Below are 18123 nucleotides of genomic sequence, written 5' to 3'. Positions count from 1 at the left end.
GACCAGCCCGTCATCAGCCAGCCCCAGGACCAGCCCATCAGCAACCAGCCCCAGGACCAGCCCCAGGACCAGCCCATCAGCATCCAACCCCTGGACCAGCCCATCAGCAATCAGCCCCAGGACCAGCCCCAGGACCAGCCCATAAGCAACCAGCCCCAGGACCAGCCCATCAGCAACCAGCCCGTCAGCAACCAGCCCAGCACCAGGCCCAGGACCAGGACCAGCCCCAGGACCAGCCCATCAGCAACCAGCCCATCAGCAACCATCCCATAAACAGCCAGCCCCAGGACCTGCCCATCAGTAACCATCTCATCAGCAACCAGCCCCAGGACCAGCCCATCAGCAACCAGCCAGAGGACCAGCCCATCAGCAGCCAGCCCCAAGACCAGCCCATCAGCAACCAGCCCCTGGACCAGCCCGTCAGCAGCCAGCAAGAGGACCAGCCCATAAACAGCCAGCCCCAGGACCGGCCCATCAGCAACCAGCCCCAGGACCAGCCCATCAGCAAACAGCCCCAGGACCAGCCCATCAGCAACCAGCCCCAAGACCAGCCCCAGGACCAGCCCATCAGCAACCAGCCCGTCAGCAACCAGCCCCAGGACCAGGCCCAGGACCAGCCCCAGGACCAGCCCCGGGACCAGCCCATCAGCAGACAGCCCATCAGCAACCAGGCCCAGGACCAGCCCATCAGCAAAAAGCCCCAGGACCAGCCTGTCAGCAAACAGCCCCAGGACCAGCCCGTCAGCCGCCAGCTCAAGGACCAGCCAATCAGCAACCAGCCCCAGGACCAGCCCCAGGACCAGCCCATCAGCAACCAACCCCAGGACCAGCCCATCAGCAACCAGCCCCATGACCAGCCCCAGGACCACCCCATCAGCAACCAGCCCCAGGACCAGCCTGTCAGCAACAAGCCACAGGAACAGCCCCAGGAACAGCCCATCAGCAACCAGCCCCTGGACCAGCCTGTCAGCAACCAGCCCCAGGACCAGCCCATCAGCATCCAACCCCTGGACCAGCCTGTCAGCAACCAGCCACAGGAACAGCCCCAGGACCAGCCCATCAGCAGCCAGCCCCAGGACCAGCCCATCAGCAACCAGAACCAGGACCAGCCCCAGGACCAGCCCATTCAGCAACCAGCCCAAGGACCAGCCCATCAGCAGCCAGCCCCAGGACCAGCCCATCAGCAACCAGCCCGTCAGCAACCAGCCCAGCACCAGGCCCAGGACCAGGACCAGCCCCAGGACCAGCCCATCAGCAACCAGCCCATCAGCAACCAGCCCATCAGCAACAAGCCCCAGGACCAGCCCATAAGCAACCAGCCCCAGGACCAGCCTGTCAGTAACCAGCCCCAGGATCAACCTGTCAGCAACCAGCCCCAGGACCAGCCCGTCAGCAATCAGCCCCAGGACCAGCCCATCAGCAACCAGCCCCAGGACCAGCCCGTCAGCAGCCAGCCCCAGGACCAGCCCATCAGTAACGATCTCATCAGCAACCAGCCCCAGGACCAGCCCATCAGCAACCAGCCAGAGGACCAACACATCAGCAGCCAGCCCCAAGACCAGCCCATCAGCAACCAGCCCCTGGACCAGCCCGTCAGCAGCCAGCAAGAGGACCAGCCCATAAACAGCCAGCCCCAGGACCGGCCCATCAGCAACCAGCCCCAGGACCAGCCCATCAGCAACCAGCCCCAGGACCAGCCCATCAGCAACCAGCCCCAAGACTAGCCCCAGGACCAGCCCATCAGCAACCAGCCCCAAGACCAGCCCCAGGACCAGCCCCAGCCAGCCCCAGGACCAGCCCATCAGCAACCAGCCCCAGGACCAGCCCATCAGCAATCAGCCCCAGGACCAGCCCCAGGACCAGCCCATAAGCAACCAGCCCCAGGACCAGCCCATCAGCAACCAGCCCGTCAGCAACCAGCCCAGCACCAGGCCCAGGACCAGGACCAGCCCCAGGACCAGCCCATCAGCAACCAGCCCATCAGCAACAAGCCCCAGGACCAGCCCATAAGCAACCAGCCCCAGGACCAGCCTGTCAGTAACCAGCCCCAGGATCAACCTGTCAGCAACCAGCCCCAGGACCAGCCCGTCAGCAATCAGCCCCAGGACCAGCCCATCAGCAACCAGCCCCAGGACCAGCCCGTCAGCAGCCAGCCCCAGGACCAGCCCATCAGTAACCATCTCATCAGCAACCAGCCCCAGGACCAGCCCATCAGCAACCAGCCAGAGGACCAACACATCAGCAGCCAGCCCCAAGACCAGCCCATCAGCAACCAGCCCCTGGACCAGCCCGTCAGCAGCCAGCAAGAGGACCAGCCCATAAACAGCCAGCCCCAGGACCGGCCCATCAGCAACCAGCCCCAGGACCAGCCCATCAGCAACCAGCCCCAGGACCAGCCCATCAGCAACCAGCCCCAGGACCAGCCCATCAGCAGCCAGCCCCAGGACCAGCCCATCAGCAACCAGACCCAGGACCAGCCCCAGGACCAGCCCATTCAGCAACGAGCCCCAGGACCAGCCCATCAGCAGCCAGCCCCAGGACCAGCCCATCAGCAGCCAGCCCCAGGACCAGCCCATCAGCAACCAGCCCCAGGACCAGCCCATCAGCAATCAGCCCCAGGACCAGCCCCAGGACCAGCCCATAAGCAACCAGCCCCAGGACCAGCCCATCAGCAACCAGCCCGTCAGCAACCAGCCCAGCACCAGGCCCAGGACCAGGACCAGCCCCAGGACCAGCCCATCAGCAACCAGCCCATCAGCAACCAGCCCATCAGCAACAAGCCCCAGGACCAGCCCATAAGCAACCAGCCCCAGGACCAGCCTGTCAGTAACCAGCCCCAGGATCAACCTGTCAGCAACCAGCCCCAGGACCAGCCCGTCAGCAATCAGCCCCAGGACCAGCCCATCAGCAACCAGCCCCAGGACCAGCCCGTCAGCAGCCAGCCCCAGGACCAGCCCATCAGTAACGATCTCATCAGCAACCAGCCCCAGGACCAGCCCATCAGCAACCAGCCAGAGGACCAACACATCAGCAGCCAGCCCCAAGACCAGCCCATCAGCAACCAGCCCCTGGACCAGCCCGTCAGCAGCCAGCAAGAGGACCAGCCCATAAACAGCCAGCCCCAGGACCGGCCCATCAGCAACCAGCCCCAGGACCAGCCCATCAGCAAACAGCCCCAGGACCAGCCCATCAGCAACCAGCCCCAAGACCAGCCCCAGGACCAGCCCATCAGCAACCAGCCCGTCAGCAACCAGCCCCAGGACCAGGCCCAGGACCAGCCCCAGGACCAGCCCCGGGACCAGCCCATCAGCAGACAGCCCATCAGCAACCAGGCCCAGGACCAGCCCATCAGCAAAAAGCCCCAGGACCAGCCTGTCAGCAAACAGCCCCAGGACCAGCCCGTCAGCCGCCAGCTCAAGGACCAGCCAATCAGCAACCAGCCCCAGGACCAGCCCCAGGACCAGCCCATCAGCAACCAACCCCAGGACCAGCCCATCAGCAACCAGCCCCATGACCAGCCCCAGGACCACCCCATCAGCAACCAGCCCCAGGACCAGCCTGTCAGCAACAAGCCACAGGAACAGCCCCAGGAACAGCCCATCAGCAACCAGCCAGAGGACCAACACATCAGCAGCCAGCCCCAAGACCAGCCCATCAGCAATCAGCCCCAGGACCAGCCCCAGGACCAGCCCATAAGCAACCAGCCCCAGGACCAGCCCATCAGCAACCAGCCCCAGGACCAGCCCATCAGCAATCAGCCCCAGGACCAGCCCCAGGACCAGCCCATAAGCAACCAGCCCCAGGACCAGCCCATCAGCAACCAGCCCGTCAGCAACCAGCCCAGCACCAGGCCCAGGACCAGGACCAGCCCCAGGACTAGCCCATCAGCAACCAGCCCATCAGCAACAAGCCCCAGGACCAGCCCATAAGCAACCAGCCCCAGGACCAGCCTGTCAGTAACCAGCCCCAGGATCAACCTGTCAGCAACCAGCCCCAGGACCAGCCCGTCAGCAATCAGCCCCAGGACCAGCCCATCAGCAACCAGCCCCAGGACCAGCCCGTCAGCAGCCAGCCCCAGGACCAGCCCATCAGTAACCATCTCATCAGCAACCAGCCCCAGGACCAGCCCATCAGCAACCAGCCAGAGGACCAACACATCAGCAGCCAGCCCCAAGACCAGCCCATCAGCAATCAGCCCCAGGACCAGCCCCAGGACCAGCCCATAAGCAACCAGCCCCAGGACCAGCCCATCAGCAACCAGCCCGTCAGCAACCAGCCCAGCACCAGGCCCAGGACCAGGACCAGCCCCAGGACCAGCCCATCAGCAACCAGCCCATCAGCAACCAGCCCATAAACAGCCAGCCCCAGGACCGGCCCATCAGTAACCATCTCATCAGCAACCAGCCCCAGGACCAGCCCATCAGCAACCAGCCAGAGGACCAGCCCATCAGCAGCCAGCCCCAAGACCAGCCCATCAGCAACCAGCCCCTGGACCAGCCCGTCAGCAGCCAGCAAGAGGACCAGCCCATAAACAGCCAGCCCCAGGACCGGCCCATCAGCAACCAGCCCCAGGACCAGCCCATCAGCAAACAGCCCCAGGACCAGCCCATCAGCAACCAGCCCCAAGACCAGCCCCAGGACCAGCCCATCAGCAACAAGCCCGTCAGCAACCAGCCCCAGGACCAGGCCCAGGACCAGCCCCAGGACCAGCCCCGGGACCAGCCCATCAGCAGACAGCCCATCAGCAACCAGGCCCAGGACCAGCCCATCAGCAAAAAGCCCCAGGACCAGCCTGTCAGCAAACAGCCCCAGGACCAGCCCGTCAGCCGCCAGCTCAAGGACCAGCCAATCAGCAACCAGCCCCAGGACCAGCCCCAGGACCAGCCCATCAGCAACCAACCCCAGGACCAGCCCATCAGCAACCAGCCCCATGACCAGCCCCAGGACCACGCCATCAGCAACCAGCCCCAGGACCAGCCTGTCAGCAACAAGCCACAGGAACAGCCCCAGGAACAGCCCATCAGCAACCAGCCCCTGGACCAGCCTGTCAGCAACCAGCCCCAGGACCAGCCCATCAGCATCCAACCCCTGGACCAGCCTGTCAGCAACCAGCCACAGGAACAGCCCCAGGACCAGCCCATCAGCAGCCAGCCCCAGGACCAGCCCATCAGCAACCAGAACCAGGACCAGCCCCAGGACCAGCCCATTCAGCAACCAGCCCAAGGACCAGCCCATCAGCAGCCAGCCCCAGGACCAGCCCATCAGCAACCAGCCCCTGGTCCAGCCTGTCAGCAACCAGCCCCAGGACCAGCCCGTCAGCAACCAGCCCCAGGACCATCCCGTCAGCAACCAGCCCCAGAACCAGCCCCAGGACCAGCTCATCAGCAGCCAACCCCAGGACCGGCCCATCAGCAACCAGCCCCAGGACCAGCCCATCAGCAACCAGCCCCAGGACCAGCCCATCAGCAACCACCCCTGGTCCAGCCTGTCAGCAACCAGCCCCAGGACCAGCCCGTCAGCAACCAGCCCCAGGACCATCCCGTCAGCAACCAGCCCCAGGACCATCCCGTCAGCAACCAGCCCCAGAACCAGCCCCAGGACCAGCTCATCAGCAGCCAACCCCAGGACCGGCCCATCAGCAACCAGCCCCAGGACCAGCCCATCAGCAACCAGCCAGAGGACCAGCCCATCAGCAGCCAGCCCCAAGACCAGCCCATCAGCAACCAGCCCCTGGACCAGCCCGTCAGCAGCCAGCAAGAGGACCAGCCCATCAGCAGCCAGCCTCAGGACCGGCCCATCAGCAACCAGCCCCAGGACCAGCCCATCAGCAACCAGCCCATCAGCAACCAGCCCATCAGCAACCAGCCCCAGGTCCAGGCCCAGGACCAGCCCCAGGACCAGCCCCAGGACCAGCCCATCAGCAGAAAGCCCATCAGCAACCAGCCCCAGGACCAGCCCATCAGCAACCAGCCCCAGGACCAGCCTGTCAGTTATCAGCCCTGGGATCAGACTGTCAGCAACCAGCCCCAGGATCAGCCAGTCAGCAATCAGCCCCAGGACCAGCCCTTCAGCAACCAGCCCCAGCCCATCAGCAACCAGCCCCAGCACCACCGCACCACCAACCAGCCCCAGGACCAGCCCATCAGCAGCCAGCCCCAGGACCAGCCCATCAGCAACCATCTCATCAGCAACCAGCCAGAGGACCAGCCGATCAGCAGCCAGCCCCAGGACCAGCCAATCAGCAGCCAGCCCCAGGACCAGCCCATCAGCAACCAGCCCCAGGACCAGCCCATCAGCAACCATCTCATCAGCAACCAGCCAGAGGACCAGCCGATCAGCAGCCAGCCCCAGGACCAGCCAATCAGCAGCCAGCCCCAGGACCAGCCCATCAGCAACCAGCCCCAGGACCAGCCCATCAGCAACCAGCCCATCAGCAACCATTCCCAGGACCAGCCCCAGGACCAGCCCATCATCAACCAGCCCGTCAGCAACCAGCCCCAGGACCAGGCCCAGGACCAGCCCCAGGACCAGCCCCAGGACCAACCCATCAGCAGACAGCCCATCAGCAACCAGCTCCAGGACCAGCCTGTCAGTTATCAGCGACCAGCCGATCAGCAGCCAGCCCCAGGACCAGCCAATCAGCAGCCAGCCCCAGGACCAGCCAATCAGCAGCCAGCCCCAGGACCAGCCCATCAGCCACCAGCCCCAGGACCAGCCCATCATCAACCAGCCCGTCAGCAACCAGCCCCAGGACCAGGCCCAGGACCAGCCCCAGGACCAGCCCCAGGACCAGCCCATCAGCAGACAGCCCATCAGCAACCAGCTCCAGGACCAGCCTGTCAGTTATCAGCCCCAGGACCAGCGCATCAGCAACCAGCCCCAGGACCAGCCGATCAGCAGCCAGCCCCAGGACCAGCCAATCAGCAGCCAGCACAAGGACCAGCCCATCAGCAATCAGCCCCAGGACCAGCCCATCATCAACCAGCCCATCAGCAACCAGGCCCAGGACCAGCCCGTCATCAGCCAGCCCCAGGACCAGCCCATCAGCAACCAGCCCCAGGACCAGCCCCAGGACCAGCCCATCAGCAACCAGCCCCTGGACCAGCCTGTCAGCAACCAGCCCTAGGACCAGCCCGTCAGCAACCAGCCCCAGGACCATCCCGTCAGCAACCAGCCCCAGAACCAGCCCCAGGACCAGCTCATCAGCAGCCAACCCCAGGACCGGCCCATCAGCAACCAGCCCCAGGACCAGCCCATCAGCAACCAGCCCCAGGACCAGCCCATCAGCAGCCAGCCCCAGGACCAGCCCATCAGCAACCAGACCCAGGACCAGCCCCAGGACCAGCCCATTCAGCAACGAGCCCCAGGACCAGCCCATCAGCAGCCAGCCCCAGGACCAGCCCATCAGCAGCCAGCCCCAGGACCAGCCCATCAGCAACCAGCCCCAGGACCAGCCCATCAGCAATCAGCCCCAGGACCAGCCCCAGGACCAGCCCATAAGCAACCAGCCCCAGGACCAGCCCATCAGCAACCAGCCCGTCAGCAACCAGCCCAGCACCAGGCCCAGGACCAGGACCAGCCCCAGGACCAGCCCATCAGCAACCAGCCCATCAGCAACCAGCCCATCAGCAACAAGCCCCAGGACCAGCCCATAAGCAACCAGCCCCAGGACCAGCCTGTCAGTAACCAGCCCCAGGATCAACCTGTCAGCAACCAGCCCCAGGACCAGCCCGTCAGCAATCAGCCCCAGGACCAGCCCATCAGCAACCAGCCCCAGGACCAGCCCGTCAGCAGCCAGCCCCAGGACCAGCCCATCAGTAACGATCTCATCAGCAACCAGCCCCAGGACCAGCCCATCAGCAACCAGCCAGAGGACCAACACATCAGCAGCCAGCCCCAAGACCAGCCCATCAGCAACCAGCCCCTGGACCAGCCCGTCAGCAGCCAGCAAGTGGACCAGCCCATAAACAGCCAGCCCCAGGACCGGCCCATCAGCAACCAGCCCCAGGACCAGCCCATCAGCAACCAGCCCCAGGACCAGCCCATCAGCAACCAGCCCCAAGACTAGCCCCAGGACCAGCCCATCAGCAACCAGCCCCAAGACCAGCCCCAGGACCAGCCCCAGCCAGCCCCAGGACCAGCCCATCAGCAACCAGCCCCAGGACCAGCCCATCAGCAATCAGCCCCAGGACCCGCCCCACGACCAGCCCATAAGCAACCAGCCCCAGGACCAGCCCATCAGCAACCAGCCCGTCAGCAACCAGCCCAGCACCAGGCCCAGGACCAGGACCAGCCCCAGGACCAGCCCATCAGCAACCAGCCCCTCAGCAACAAGCCCCAGGACCAGCCCATCAGCAACCAGCCCCAGGACCAGCCTGTCAGTAACCAGCCCCAGGATCAACCTGTCAGCAACCAGCCCCAGGACCAGCCCGTCAGCAATCAGCCCCAGGACCAGCCCATCAGCAACCAGCCCCAGGACCAGCCCGTCAGCAGCCAGCCCCAGGACCAGCCCATCAGTAACCATCTCATCAGCAACCAGCCCCAGGACCAGCCCATCAGCAACCAGCCAGAGGACCAACACATCAGCAGCCAGCCCCAAGACCAGCCCATCAGCAACCAGCCCCTGGACCAGCCCGTCAGCAGCCAGCAAGAGGACCAGCCCATAAACAGCCAGCCCCAGGACCGGCCCATCAGCAACCAGCCCCAGGACCAGCCCATCAGCAACCAGCCCCAGGACCAGCCCATCAGCAACCAGCCCCAAGACTTGCCCCAGGACCAGCCCATCAGCAACCAGCCCCAAGACCAGCCCCAGGACCAGCCCATCAGCAACCAGCCCGTCAGCAACCAGCCCCAGGACCAGGCCCAGGACAAGCCCCGGGACCAGCCCCAGGACCAGCCCATCAGCAGACAGCCCATCAGCAACCAGCTCCAGGACCAGCCTGTCAGTTATCAGCGACCAGCCGATCAGCAGCCAGCCCCAGGACCAGCCAATCAGCAGCCAGGACCAGCCAATCAGCAGCCAGCCCCAGGACCAGCCCATCAGCAACCAGCCCCAGGACCAGCCCATCAGCAACCAGCCCATCAGCAACCAGCCCCAGGACCAGCCCGTCATCAGCCAGCCCCAAGACTAGCCCCAGGACCAGCCCATCAGCAACCAGCCCCAAGACCAGCCCCAGGACCAGCCCATCAGCAACCAGCCCGTCAGCAACCAGCCCCAGGACCAGGCCCAGGACCAGCCCCGGGACCAGCCCCAGGACCAGCCCATCAGCCGACAGCCCATCAGCAACCAGCCCCAGGACCAGCCCATCAGCAACCAGCCCCAGGACCAGCCTGTCAGTTATCAGCCCCAGGATCAGCCTGTCAGCAACCAGCCCCAGGACCAGCCAGTCAGCAATCAGCCCCAGGACCAGCCCTTCAGCAACCAGCCCCAGGACCAGCCCCAGGACCAGCCCGTCAGTTATCAGCCCCATGATCAGCCTGTCAGCAACCAGCCCCAGGACCAGCCCGTCAGTTATCAGCCCCAGGATCAGCCTGTCAGCAACCAGCCCCAGGACCAGCCCATCAGCAGCCAGCCCCAGGAACAGCCCATCAGCAACCATCTCATCAGCAACCAGCCAGAGGACCAGCCGATCAGCAGCCAGCCCCAGGACCAGCCAATCAGCAGCCAGCCCCAGGACCAGCCCATCAGCAACCAGCCCCAGGACCAGCCCATCAGCAGCCAGCCCCAGGACCAGCCCATCAGCAACCATCTCATCAGCAACCAGCCAGAGGACCAGCCGATCAGCAGCCAGCCCCAGGACCAGCCAATCAGCAGCCAGCCCCAGGACCAGCCCATCAGCAACCAGCCCCAGGACCAGCCCATCAGCAACCAGCCCATCAGCAACCAGCCCCAGGACCAGCCCCAGGACCAGCCCATCATCAACCAGCCCGTCAGCAACCAGCCCCAGGACCAGGCCCAGGACCAGCCCCAGGACCAGCCCCAGGACCAGCCCATCAGCAGACAGCCCATCAGCAACCAGCTCCAGGACCAGCCTGTCAGTTATCAGCGACCAGCCGATCAGCAGCCAGCCCCAGGACCAGCCAATCAGCAGCCAGGACCAGCCAATCAGCAGCCAGCCCCAGGACCAGCCCATCAGCAACCAGCCCCAGGACCAGCCCATCAGCAACCAGCCCATCAGCAACCAGCCCCAGGACCAGCCCCAGGACCAGCCCATCATCAACCAGCCCGTCAGCAACCAGCCCCAGGACCAGGACCAGCCCCAGGACCAGCCCCAGGACCAGCCCATCAGCAGACAGCCCATCAGCAACCAGCACCAGGACCAGCCTGTCAGTTATCAGCCCCAGGACCAGCGCATCAGCAACCAGCCCCAGGACCAGCCCATCAGCAACCAGCCCCAGGACCAGCCCATCAGCAACCAGCCCATCAGCAACCAGCCCCAGGTCCAGGCCCAGGACCAGCCCCAGGACCAGCCCATCAGCAGAAAGCCCATCAGCAACCAGCACCAGGACCAGCCTGTCAGTTATCAGCCCCAGGACCAGCCCATCAGCAACCAGCCCATCAGCAACCAGCCCCAGGTCCAGGCCCAGGACCAGCCCCAGGACCAGCCCATCAGCAGAAAGCCCATCAGCAACCAGCCCCAGGACCAGCCAATCAGCAACCATCTCATCAGCAACCAGCCAGAGGACCAGCCCATCAGCAACCAGCCCCAGGACCAGCCCATCAGCAACCAGCCCATCAGCAACCAGCCCCAGGACCAGCCCCAGGACCAGCCCATCATCAACCAGCCCGTCAGCAACCAGCCCTAGGACCAGGCCCAGGACCAGCCCCAGGACCAGCCCCAGGACCAGCCCATCAGCAGACAGCCCATCAGCAACCAGCTCCAGGACCAGCCTGTCAGTTATCAGCCCCAGGACCAGCGCATCAGCAACCAGCCCCAGGACCAGCCCATCAGCAGCCAGCCCCAGGACCAGCCCATCAGCAACCATCTCATCAGCAACCAGCCAGAGGACCAGCCGATCAGCAGCCAGCCCCAGGACCAGCCAATCAGCAGCCTGCCCAAGGACCAGCCCATCAGCAATCAGCCCCAGGACCAGCCCATCATCAACCAGCCCATGAGCAACCAGCCCCAGGACCAGCCCGTCATCAGCCAGCCCCAGGACCAGCCCATAAGCAACCAGCCCCTGGACCAGCCTGTCAGCAACCAGCCCCAGGACCAGCCCGTCAGCAACCAGCCCCAGGACCATCCCGTCAGCAACCAGCCCCAGAACCAGCCCCAGGACCAGCTCATCAGCAGCCAACCCCAGGACCGGCCCATCAGCAACCAGCCCCAGGACCAGCCCATCAGCAACCAGCCCCAGGACCAGCCCATCAGCAGCCAGCCCCAGGACCAGCCCATCAGCAACCAGACCCAGGACCAGCCCATCAGCAACCAGCCCCAGGACCAGCCCATCAGCAACCAGCCCCAGGACCAGCCCATCAGCAACCAGCCCATCAGCAACCAGCCCCAGGACCAGCCCCAGGACCAGCCCATCATTAACCAGCCCGTCAGCAACCAGCCCCAGGACCAGGCCCAGGACCAGCCCCAGGACCAGCCCATCAGCAGACAGCCCATCAGCAACCAGCTCCAGGACCAGCCTGTCAGTTATCAGCCCCAGGACCAGCGCATCAGCAACCAGCCCCAGGACCAGCCCATCAGCAGCCAGCCCCAGGACCAGCCCATCAGCAACCATCTCATCAGCAACCAGCCAGAGGACCAGCCGATCAGCAGCCAGCCCCAGGACCAGCCAATCAGCAGCCAGCCCCAGGACCAGCCAATCAGCAGCCAGCCCAAGGACCAGCCCATCAGCAATCAGCCCCAGGACCAGCCCATCATCAACCAGCCCATCAGCAACCAGCCCCAGGACCAGCCCGTCATCAGCCAGCCCCAGGACCAGCCCATCAGCAACCAGCCCCAGGACCAGCCCCAGGACCAGCCCATCAGCAACCAGCCCCTGGACCAGCCTGTCAGCAACCAGCCCCAGGACCAGCCCGTCAGCAACCAGCCCCAGGACCATCCCGTCAGCAACCAGCCCCAGAACCAGCCCCAGGACCAGCTCATCAGCAGCCAACCCCAGGACGGGCCCATCAGCAACCAGCCCCAGGACCAGCCAATCAGCAACCAGCCCCAGGACCAGCCCCAGGACCAGCCCATTCAGCAACGAGCCCCAGGACCAGCCCATCAGCAGCCAGCCCCAGGACCAGCCCATCAGCAACCAGCCCCAGGACCAGCCCATCAGCAATCAGATCCAGGACCAGCCCCAGGACCAGCCCATAAGCAACCAGCCCCAGGACCAGCCCATCAGCAACCAGCCCGTCAGCAACCAGCCCAGCACCAGGCCCAGGACCAGGACCAGCCCCATGACCAGCCCATCAGCAACCAGCCCATCAGCAACCAGCCCATCAGCAACCAGCCCCAGGACCAGCCCATAAGCAACCAGCCCCAGGACCAGCCTGTCAGTAAACCAGCCCCAGGATCAACCTGTCAGCAACCAGCCCCAGGACCAGCCCGTCAGCAATCAGCCCCAGGACCAGCCCATCAGCAACCAGCCCCAGGACCAGCCCGTCAGCAGCCAGCCCCAGGACCAGCCCATCAGTAACCATCTCATCAGCAACCAGCCCCAGGACCAGCCCATCAGCAACCAGCCAGAGGACCAGCCCATCAGCAGCCAGCCCCAAGACCAGCCCATCAGCAACCAGCCCCTGGACCAGCCCGTCAGCAACCAGCCCCAAGACCAGCCCCAGGACCAGCCCATCAGCAACCAGCCCGTCAGCAACCAGCCCCAGGACCAGGCCCAGGACCAGCCCCGGGACCAGCCCCAGGACCAGCCCATCAGCAGACAGCCCATCAGCAACCAGCCCCAGGACCAGCCCATCAGCAACCAGCCCCAGGACCAGCCTGTCAGTTATCAGCCCCAGGACCAGCGCATCAGCAACCAGCCCCAGGACCAGCCCATCAGCAACCAGCCCCAGGACCAGCCCATCAGCAACCAGCCCATCAGCAACCAGCCCCAGGTCCAGGCCCAGGACCAGCCCCAGGACCAGCCCATCAGCAGAAAGCCCATCAGCAACCAGCCCCAGGACCAGCCCATCAGCAACCAGCCCCAGGACCAGCCTGTCAGTTATCAGCCCCAGGATCAGCCTGTCAGCAACCAGCCCCAGGACCAGCCAGTCAGCAATCAGCCCCAGGACCAGCCCTTCAGCAACCAGCCCCAGCCCATCAGCAACCAGCCCCAGGACCAGCGCATCAGCAACCAGCCCCAGGACCAGCCCATCAGCAGCCAGCCCCAGGACCAGCCCATCAGCAACCATCTCATCAGCAACCAGCCAGAGGACCAGCCCATCAGCAACCAGCCCCAGGACCAGCCCATCAGCAACCAGCCCATCAGCAACCAGCCCCAGGACCAGCCTGTCAGTTATCAGCCCCAGGATCAGCCTGTCAGCAACCAGCCCCAGGACCAGCCAGTCAGCAATCAGCCCCAGGACCAGCCCTTCAGCAACCAGCCCCAGCTCATCAGCAACCAGCCCCAGGACCAGCGCATCAGCAACCAGCCCCAGGACCAGCCCATCAGCAGCCAGCCCCAGGACCAGCCCATCAGCAACCATCTCATCAGCAACCAGCCAGAGGACCAGCCCATCAGCAACCAGCCCCAGGACCAGCCCATCAGCAACCAGCCCATCAGCAACCAGCCCCAGGACCAGCCCCAGGACCAGCCCATCATCAACCAGCCCGTCAGCAACCAGCCCCAGGACCAGGCCCAGGACCAGCCCCAGGACCAGCCCATCAGCAGACAGCCCATCAGCAACCAGCTCCAGGACCAGCCTGTCAGTAACCAGCCCCAGGATCAACATGTCAGCAACCAGCCCCAGGACCAGCCCGTCAGCAATCAGCCCCAGGACCAGCGCATCAGCAACCAGCCCCAGGACCAGCCTGTCAGTAACCAGCCCCAGGATCAACATGTCAGCAACCAGCCCCAGGACCAGCCCGTCAGCAATCAGCCCCAGGACCAGCCCATCAGCAACCAGCCCCAGGACCAGCCCGTCAGCAGCCAGCCCCAGGACCAGCCCATCAGTAACCATCTCATCAGCAACCAGCCCCAGGACCAGCCCATCAGCAACCAGCCAGAGGACCAGCCCATCAGCAGCCAGCCCCAAGACCAGCCCATCAGCAACCAGCCCCTGGACCAGCTCGTCAGCAGCCAGCAAGAGGACCAGCCCATAAACAGCCAGCCCCAGGACCGGCCCATCAGCAACCAGCCCCAGGACCAGCCCATCAGCAACCAGCCCCAGGACCAGCCCATCAGCAACCAGCCCCAAGACCAGCCCCAGGACCAGCCCATCAGCAACCAGCCCGTCAGCAACCAGCCCCAGGACCAGGCCCAGGACCAGCCCCAGGACCAGCCCCAGGACCAGCCCAACAGCAGACAGCCCATCAGCAACCAGCCCCAGGACCAGCCCATCAGCAACCAGCCCCAGGACCAGCCTGTCAGTTATCAGCCCCAGGATCAGCCTGTCAGCAACCAGCCCCAGGACCAGCCCGTCAGCAATCAGCCCCAGGACCAGCCCTTCAGCAACCAGCCCCAGGACCAGCCCGTCAGTTATCAGCCCCAGGATCAGCCTGTCAGCAATCAGCCCCAGGACCAGCCCGTCAGCAACCAGACCCAGTACCAGCCCATCAGCAGCCAGCCCCAGGACCAACCTGTCAGCAGCCAGCCCCAGGACCAGCCCATCAGCAGCCAGACCCAGGACCAGCCCATCAGCAGCCAGCCCCAGGACCAGCCCATCAGTAACCATCTCATCAGCAACCAGCCCCAGGACCAGCCCATCAGCAACCAGCCAGAGGACCAGCCCATCAGCAGCCAGCCCCAAGACCAGCCCATCAGCATCCAGCCCCTGGACCAGCTCGTCAGCAGCCAGCAAGAGGACCAGCCCATAAACAGCCAGCCCCAGGACCGGCCCATCAGCAACCAGCCCCAGGACCAGCCCATCAGCAACCAGCCCCAGGACCAGCCCATCAGCAACCAGCCCCAAGACCAGCCCCAGGACCAGCCCATCAGCAACCAGCCCGTCAGCAACCAGCCCCAGGACCAGGCCCAGGACCAGCCCCAGGACCAGCCCCAGGACCAGCCCAACAGCAGACAGCCCATCAGCAACCAGCCCCAGGACCAGCCCATCAGCAACCAGCCCCAGGACCAGCCTGTCAGTTATCAGCCCCAGGATCAGCCTGTCAGCAACCAGCCCCAGGACCAGCCCGTCAGCAATCAGCCCCAGGACCAGCCCATCAGCAACCAGCCCCAGGACCAGCCCGTCAGTTATCAGCCCCAGGATCAGCCTGTCAGCAATCAGCCCCAGGACCAGCCCGTCAGCAACCAGACCCAGTACCAGCCCATCAGCAGCCAGCCCCAGGACCAACCTGTCAGCAGCCAGCCCCAGGACCAGCCCATCAGCAGCCAGACCCAGGACCAGCCCATCAGCAGCCAGCCCCAGGACCAGCCCAGCAGCAACCAGCCCTGGACCAGCCCGTCAGCAACCAGCCCCAGGACCAGCCCGTCAGCAACCAGACCCAGGACCAGCCCATCAGCAGCCAGCCCATCAGCAACCAGCCCCAGGACCAGCCCCAGGACCAGCCCATCATCAACCAGCCCGTCAGCAACCAGCCCCAGGACCAGCTCCGGGACCAGCCCCAGGACCAGCCCATCAGCAGACAGCCCATCAGCAACCAGCCCCAGGACCAGCCCATCAGCAACCAGCCCCAGGACTTGCCTGTCAGTTATCAGCCCCAGGATCAGCCTGTCAGCAACCAGCCCCAGGACCAGCCCGTCAGCAATCAGCCCCAGGACCAGCCCTTCAGCAACCAGCCCCAGGACCAGCCCCAGGACCAGCCCATCAGCAACCAGCCCCAGGACCAGCCTGTCAGCAACCAGCCGCAGGACCAGCCCCAGGACCAACCCATCAGCAACCAGCCACAGGACAAGCCCATCAGCAACCAGCCCCAGGACCAGCCCATCAGGAACAAGCCCCAGGACCAGCCAACCAGCTCCAGGACCAGCCTATCAGCAACCAGCCCCAGGACCAGCCCGTCAGCAACCAGCCCATCAGCAATCAGCCCCAGGACCAGCCCATCAGCAATCAGCCCCAGGACCAGTCCATCAGCAACCAGCCCCAGGACCAGCCCATCAGCAACCAGCCCCTGGACCAGCCCGTCAGCAACCAGCCCCAGGACCAGCCCGTCAGCAACCAGACCCAGGACCAGCCCATCAGCAGCCAGCCCATCAGCAACCAGCCCCAGGACCAGCCCCAGGACCAGCCCATCATCAACCAGCCCGTCAGCAACCAGCCCCAGGACCAGCCCCGGGACCAGCCCCAGGACCAGCCCATCAGCAGACAGCCCATCAGCAACCAGCCCCAGGACCAGCCCATCAGCAACCAGCCCCAGGACTTGCCTGTCAGTTATCAGCCCCAGGATCAGCCTGTCAGCAACCAGCCCCAGGACCAGCCCGTCAGCAATCAGCCCCAGGACCAGCCCTTCAGCAACCAGCCCCAGGACCAGCCCGTCAGTTATCAGCCCCAGGATCAGCCCATCAGCAAACAGCCCCAGGACCAGCCCATCAGCCGCCAGCCCCAGGACCAGCCAATCAGCAACCAGCCCCAGGACCAGCCCCAGGACCAGCCCATCAGCAACCAGCCCCAGGACCAGCCTGTCAGCAACCAGCCGCAGGACCAGCCCCAGGACCAACCCATCAGCAACCAGCCACAGGACAAGCCCATCAGCAACCAGCCCCAGGACCAGCCCATCAGGAACAAGCCCCAGGACCAGCCAACCAGCTCCAGGACCAGCCTATCAGCAACCAGCCCCAGGACCAGCCCGTCAGCAACCAGCCCATCAGCAATCAGCCCCAGGACCAGCCCATCAGCAATCAGCCCCAGGACCAGTCCATCAGCAACCAGCCCCAGGACCAGCCCATCAGCAACCAGCCCCAGGACCAGCCTGTCAGCAACCAGCCCCAGGACCAGCCCATCAGCCGCCAGCCCCAGGACCAGCCCATCAGCAATCAGCCCCAGGACCAGTCCATCAGCAACCAGCCCCAGGACCAGCCCATCAGCAACCAGCCCCAGGACCAGCCTGTCAGCAACCAGCCGCAGGACCAGCCCATCAGCCGCCAGCCCCAGGACCAGCCAATCAGCAACCAGCCAGAGGACCAGCTGATCAGCAGCCAGCCAGATGACCAGCCCATCAGCAGCCAGCCCCAGGACCAGCCCTTCAGCAACCAGCCCCAGGACCAGCCCGTCAGCAACCAGACCCAGGACCAGCCCATCAGCAGCCAGCCCCAGGACCAACCTGTCAGCAGCCAGCCAAAGGACCAGCCCATCAGCAGCCAGACCCAGGACCAGCCCATCAGCATCAAGCCCCAGAACCAGACCATCAGCAACCAGCCCCTGGACCAGCCCATCAGCAGCCAGCCAGAGGACCAGCCTATCAGCAGCCAGCCCCAGGACCAGCCCATCAGCAACCAGACCCAGGACCAGCCCATCAGCAGCCAGCCCCAGGACCAACCTGTCAGCAGCCAGCCCCAGGACCAGCCCATCAGCAACCAGCCCCAGGACCAGCCCATCAGCAGCCAGACCCAGGACCAGCCCATCAGCATCAAGCCCCAGAACCAGCCCATCAGCAACCAGCCCCTGGACCAGCCCATCAGCAGCCAGCCAGAGGACCAGCCTATCAGCAGCCAGCCCCAGGACCAGCCCATCAGCAACCAGACCCAGGACCAGCCTGTCAGCAACCAGCCCCAGGACCAGCCCATCAGCCGCCAGCCCCAGGACCAGCCAATCAGCAACCAACCCCAGGACCAGCCCCAGGACCAGCCCATCAGCAACCAGCCCCAGGACCAGCCTGTCAGCAACCAGCCGCAGGACCAGCCCCAGGACCAACCCATCAGCAACCAGCCCCAGGACCAGCACATCAGCAACCAGCCCCAGGACCAGCCCATCAGGAACAAGCCCCAGGACCAGCCAACCAGCCCCAGGACCAGCCTATCAGCAGCCAGCCCCAGGACCAGCCCGTCAGCAACCAGCCCCAGGACCAGCCC

At 65.4% G+C, this 18123-nt stretch overlaps 1 protein-coding gene across 1 annotated transcript in view; it reads left to right on the top strand.

Moving 5' to 3' along the window:
* Positions 1 to 18123, top strand: part of LOC139419796 (uncharacterized) — an 81306-nt gene that overhangs the window by 53551 nt on the left and 9632 nt on the right. The window contains exons 5-30 of the mRNA XM_071169780.1: positions 160 to 511; positions 878 to 1089; positions 1207 to 1677; positions 1885 to 2376; positions 2659 to 3172; positions 3539 to 3688; positions 3889 to 4287; positions 4398 to 4592; positions 4920 to 5189; positions 5320 to 5568; positions 5925 to 6398; positions 7168 to 7414; positions 7529 to 8021; positions 8208 to 8720; positions 8802 to 8941; positions 9276 to 9844; positions 10926 to 11170; positions 12063 to 12248; positions 12350 to 12492; positions 13799 to 14319; positions 14461 to 14700; positions 14770 to 15033; positions 15175 to 15397; positions 15724 to 15855; positions 16404 to 16589; positions 17153 to 17523. Coding sequence (XP_071025881.1) covers positions 160 to 511; positions 878 to 1089; positions 1207 to 1677; positions 1885 to 2376; positions 2659 to 3172; positions 3539 to 3688; positions 3889 to 4287; positions 4398 to 4592; positions 4920 to 5189; positions 5320 to 5568; positions 5925 to 6398; positions 7168 to 7414; positions 7529 to 8021; positions 8208 to 8720; positions 8802 to 8941; positions 9276 to 9844; positions 10926 to 11170; positions 12063 to 12248; positions 12350 to 12492; positions 13799 to 14319; positions 14461 to 14700; positions 14770 to 15033; positions 15175 to 15397; positions 15724 to 15855; positions 16404 to 16589; positions 17153 to 17523 — 8251 coding nt within the window. The remainder of the gene's footprint in view (positions 1 to 159; positions 512 to 877; positions 1090 to 1206; positions 1678 to 1884; positions 2377 to 2658; positions 3173 to 3538; positions 3689 to 3888; positions 4288 to 4397; positions 4593 to 4919; positions 5190 to 5319; positions 5569 to 5924; positions 6399 to 7167; positions 7415 to 7528; positions 8022 to 8207; positions 8721 to 8801; positions 8942 to 9275; positions 9845 to 10925; positions 11171 to 12062; positions 12249 to 12349; positions 12493 to 13798; positions 14320 to 14460; positions 14701 to 14769; positions 15034 to 15174; positions 15398 to 15723; positions 15856 to 16403; positions 16590 to 17152; positions 17524 to 18123) is intronic.

The sequence above is a fragment of the Oncorhynchus clarkii genome, chromosome 10 (assembly GCF_045791955.1).
Source record: "Oncorhynchus clarkii lewisi isolate Uvic-CL-2024 chromosome 10, UVic_Ocla_1.0, whole genome shotgun sequence".
In the NCBI taxonomy this organism is placed as follows: Eukaryota; Metazoa; Chordata; class Actinopteri; order Salmoniformes; family Salmonidae; genus Oncorhynchus; species Oncorhynchus clarkii.
Note: the sequence above shows the minus strand (reverse complement) of the source record. Positions and strands in the feature narration are given on the sequence as shown.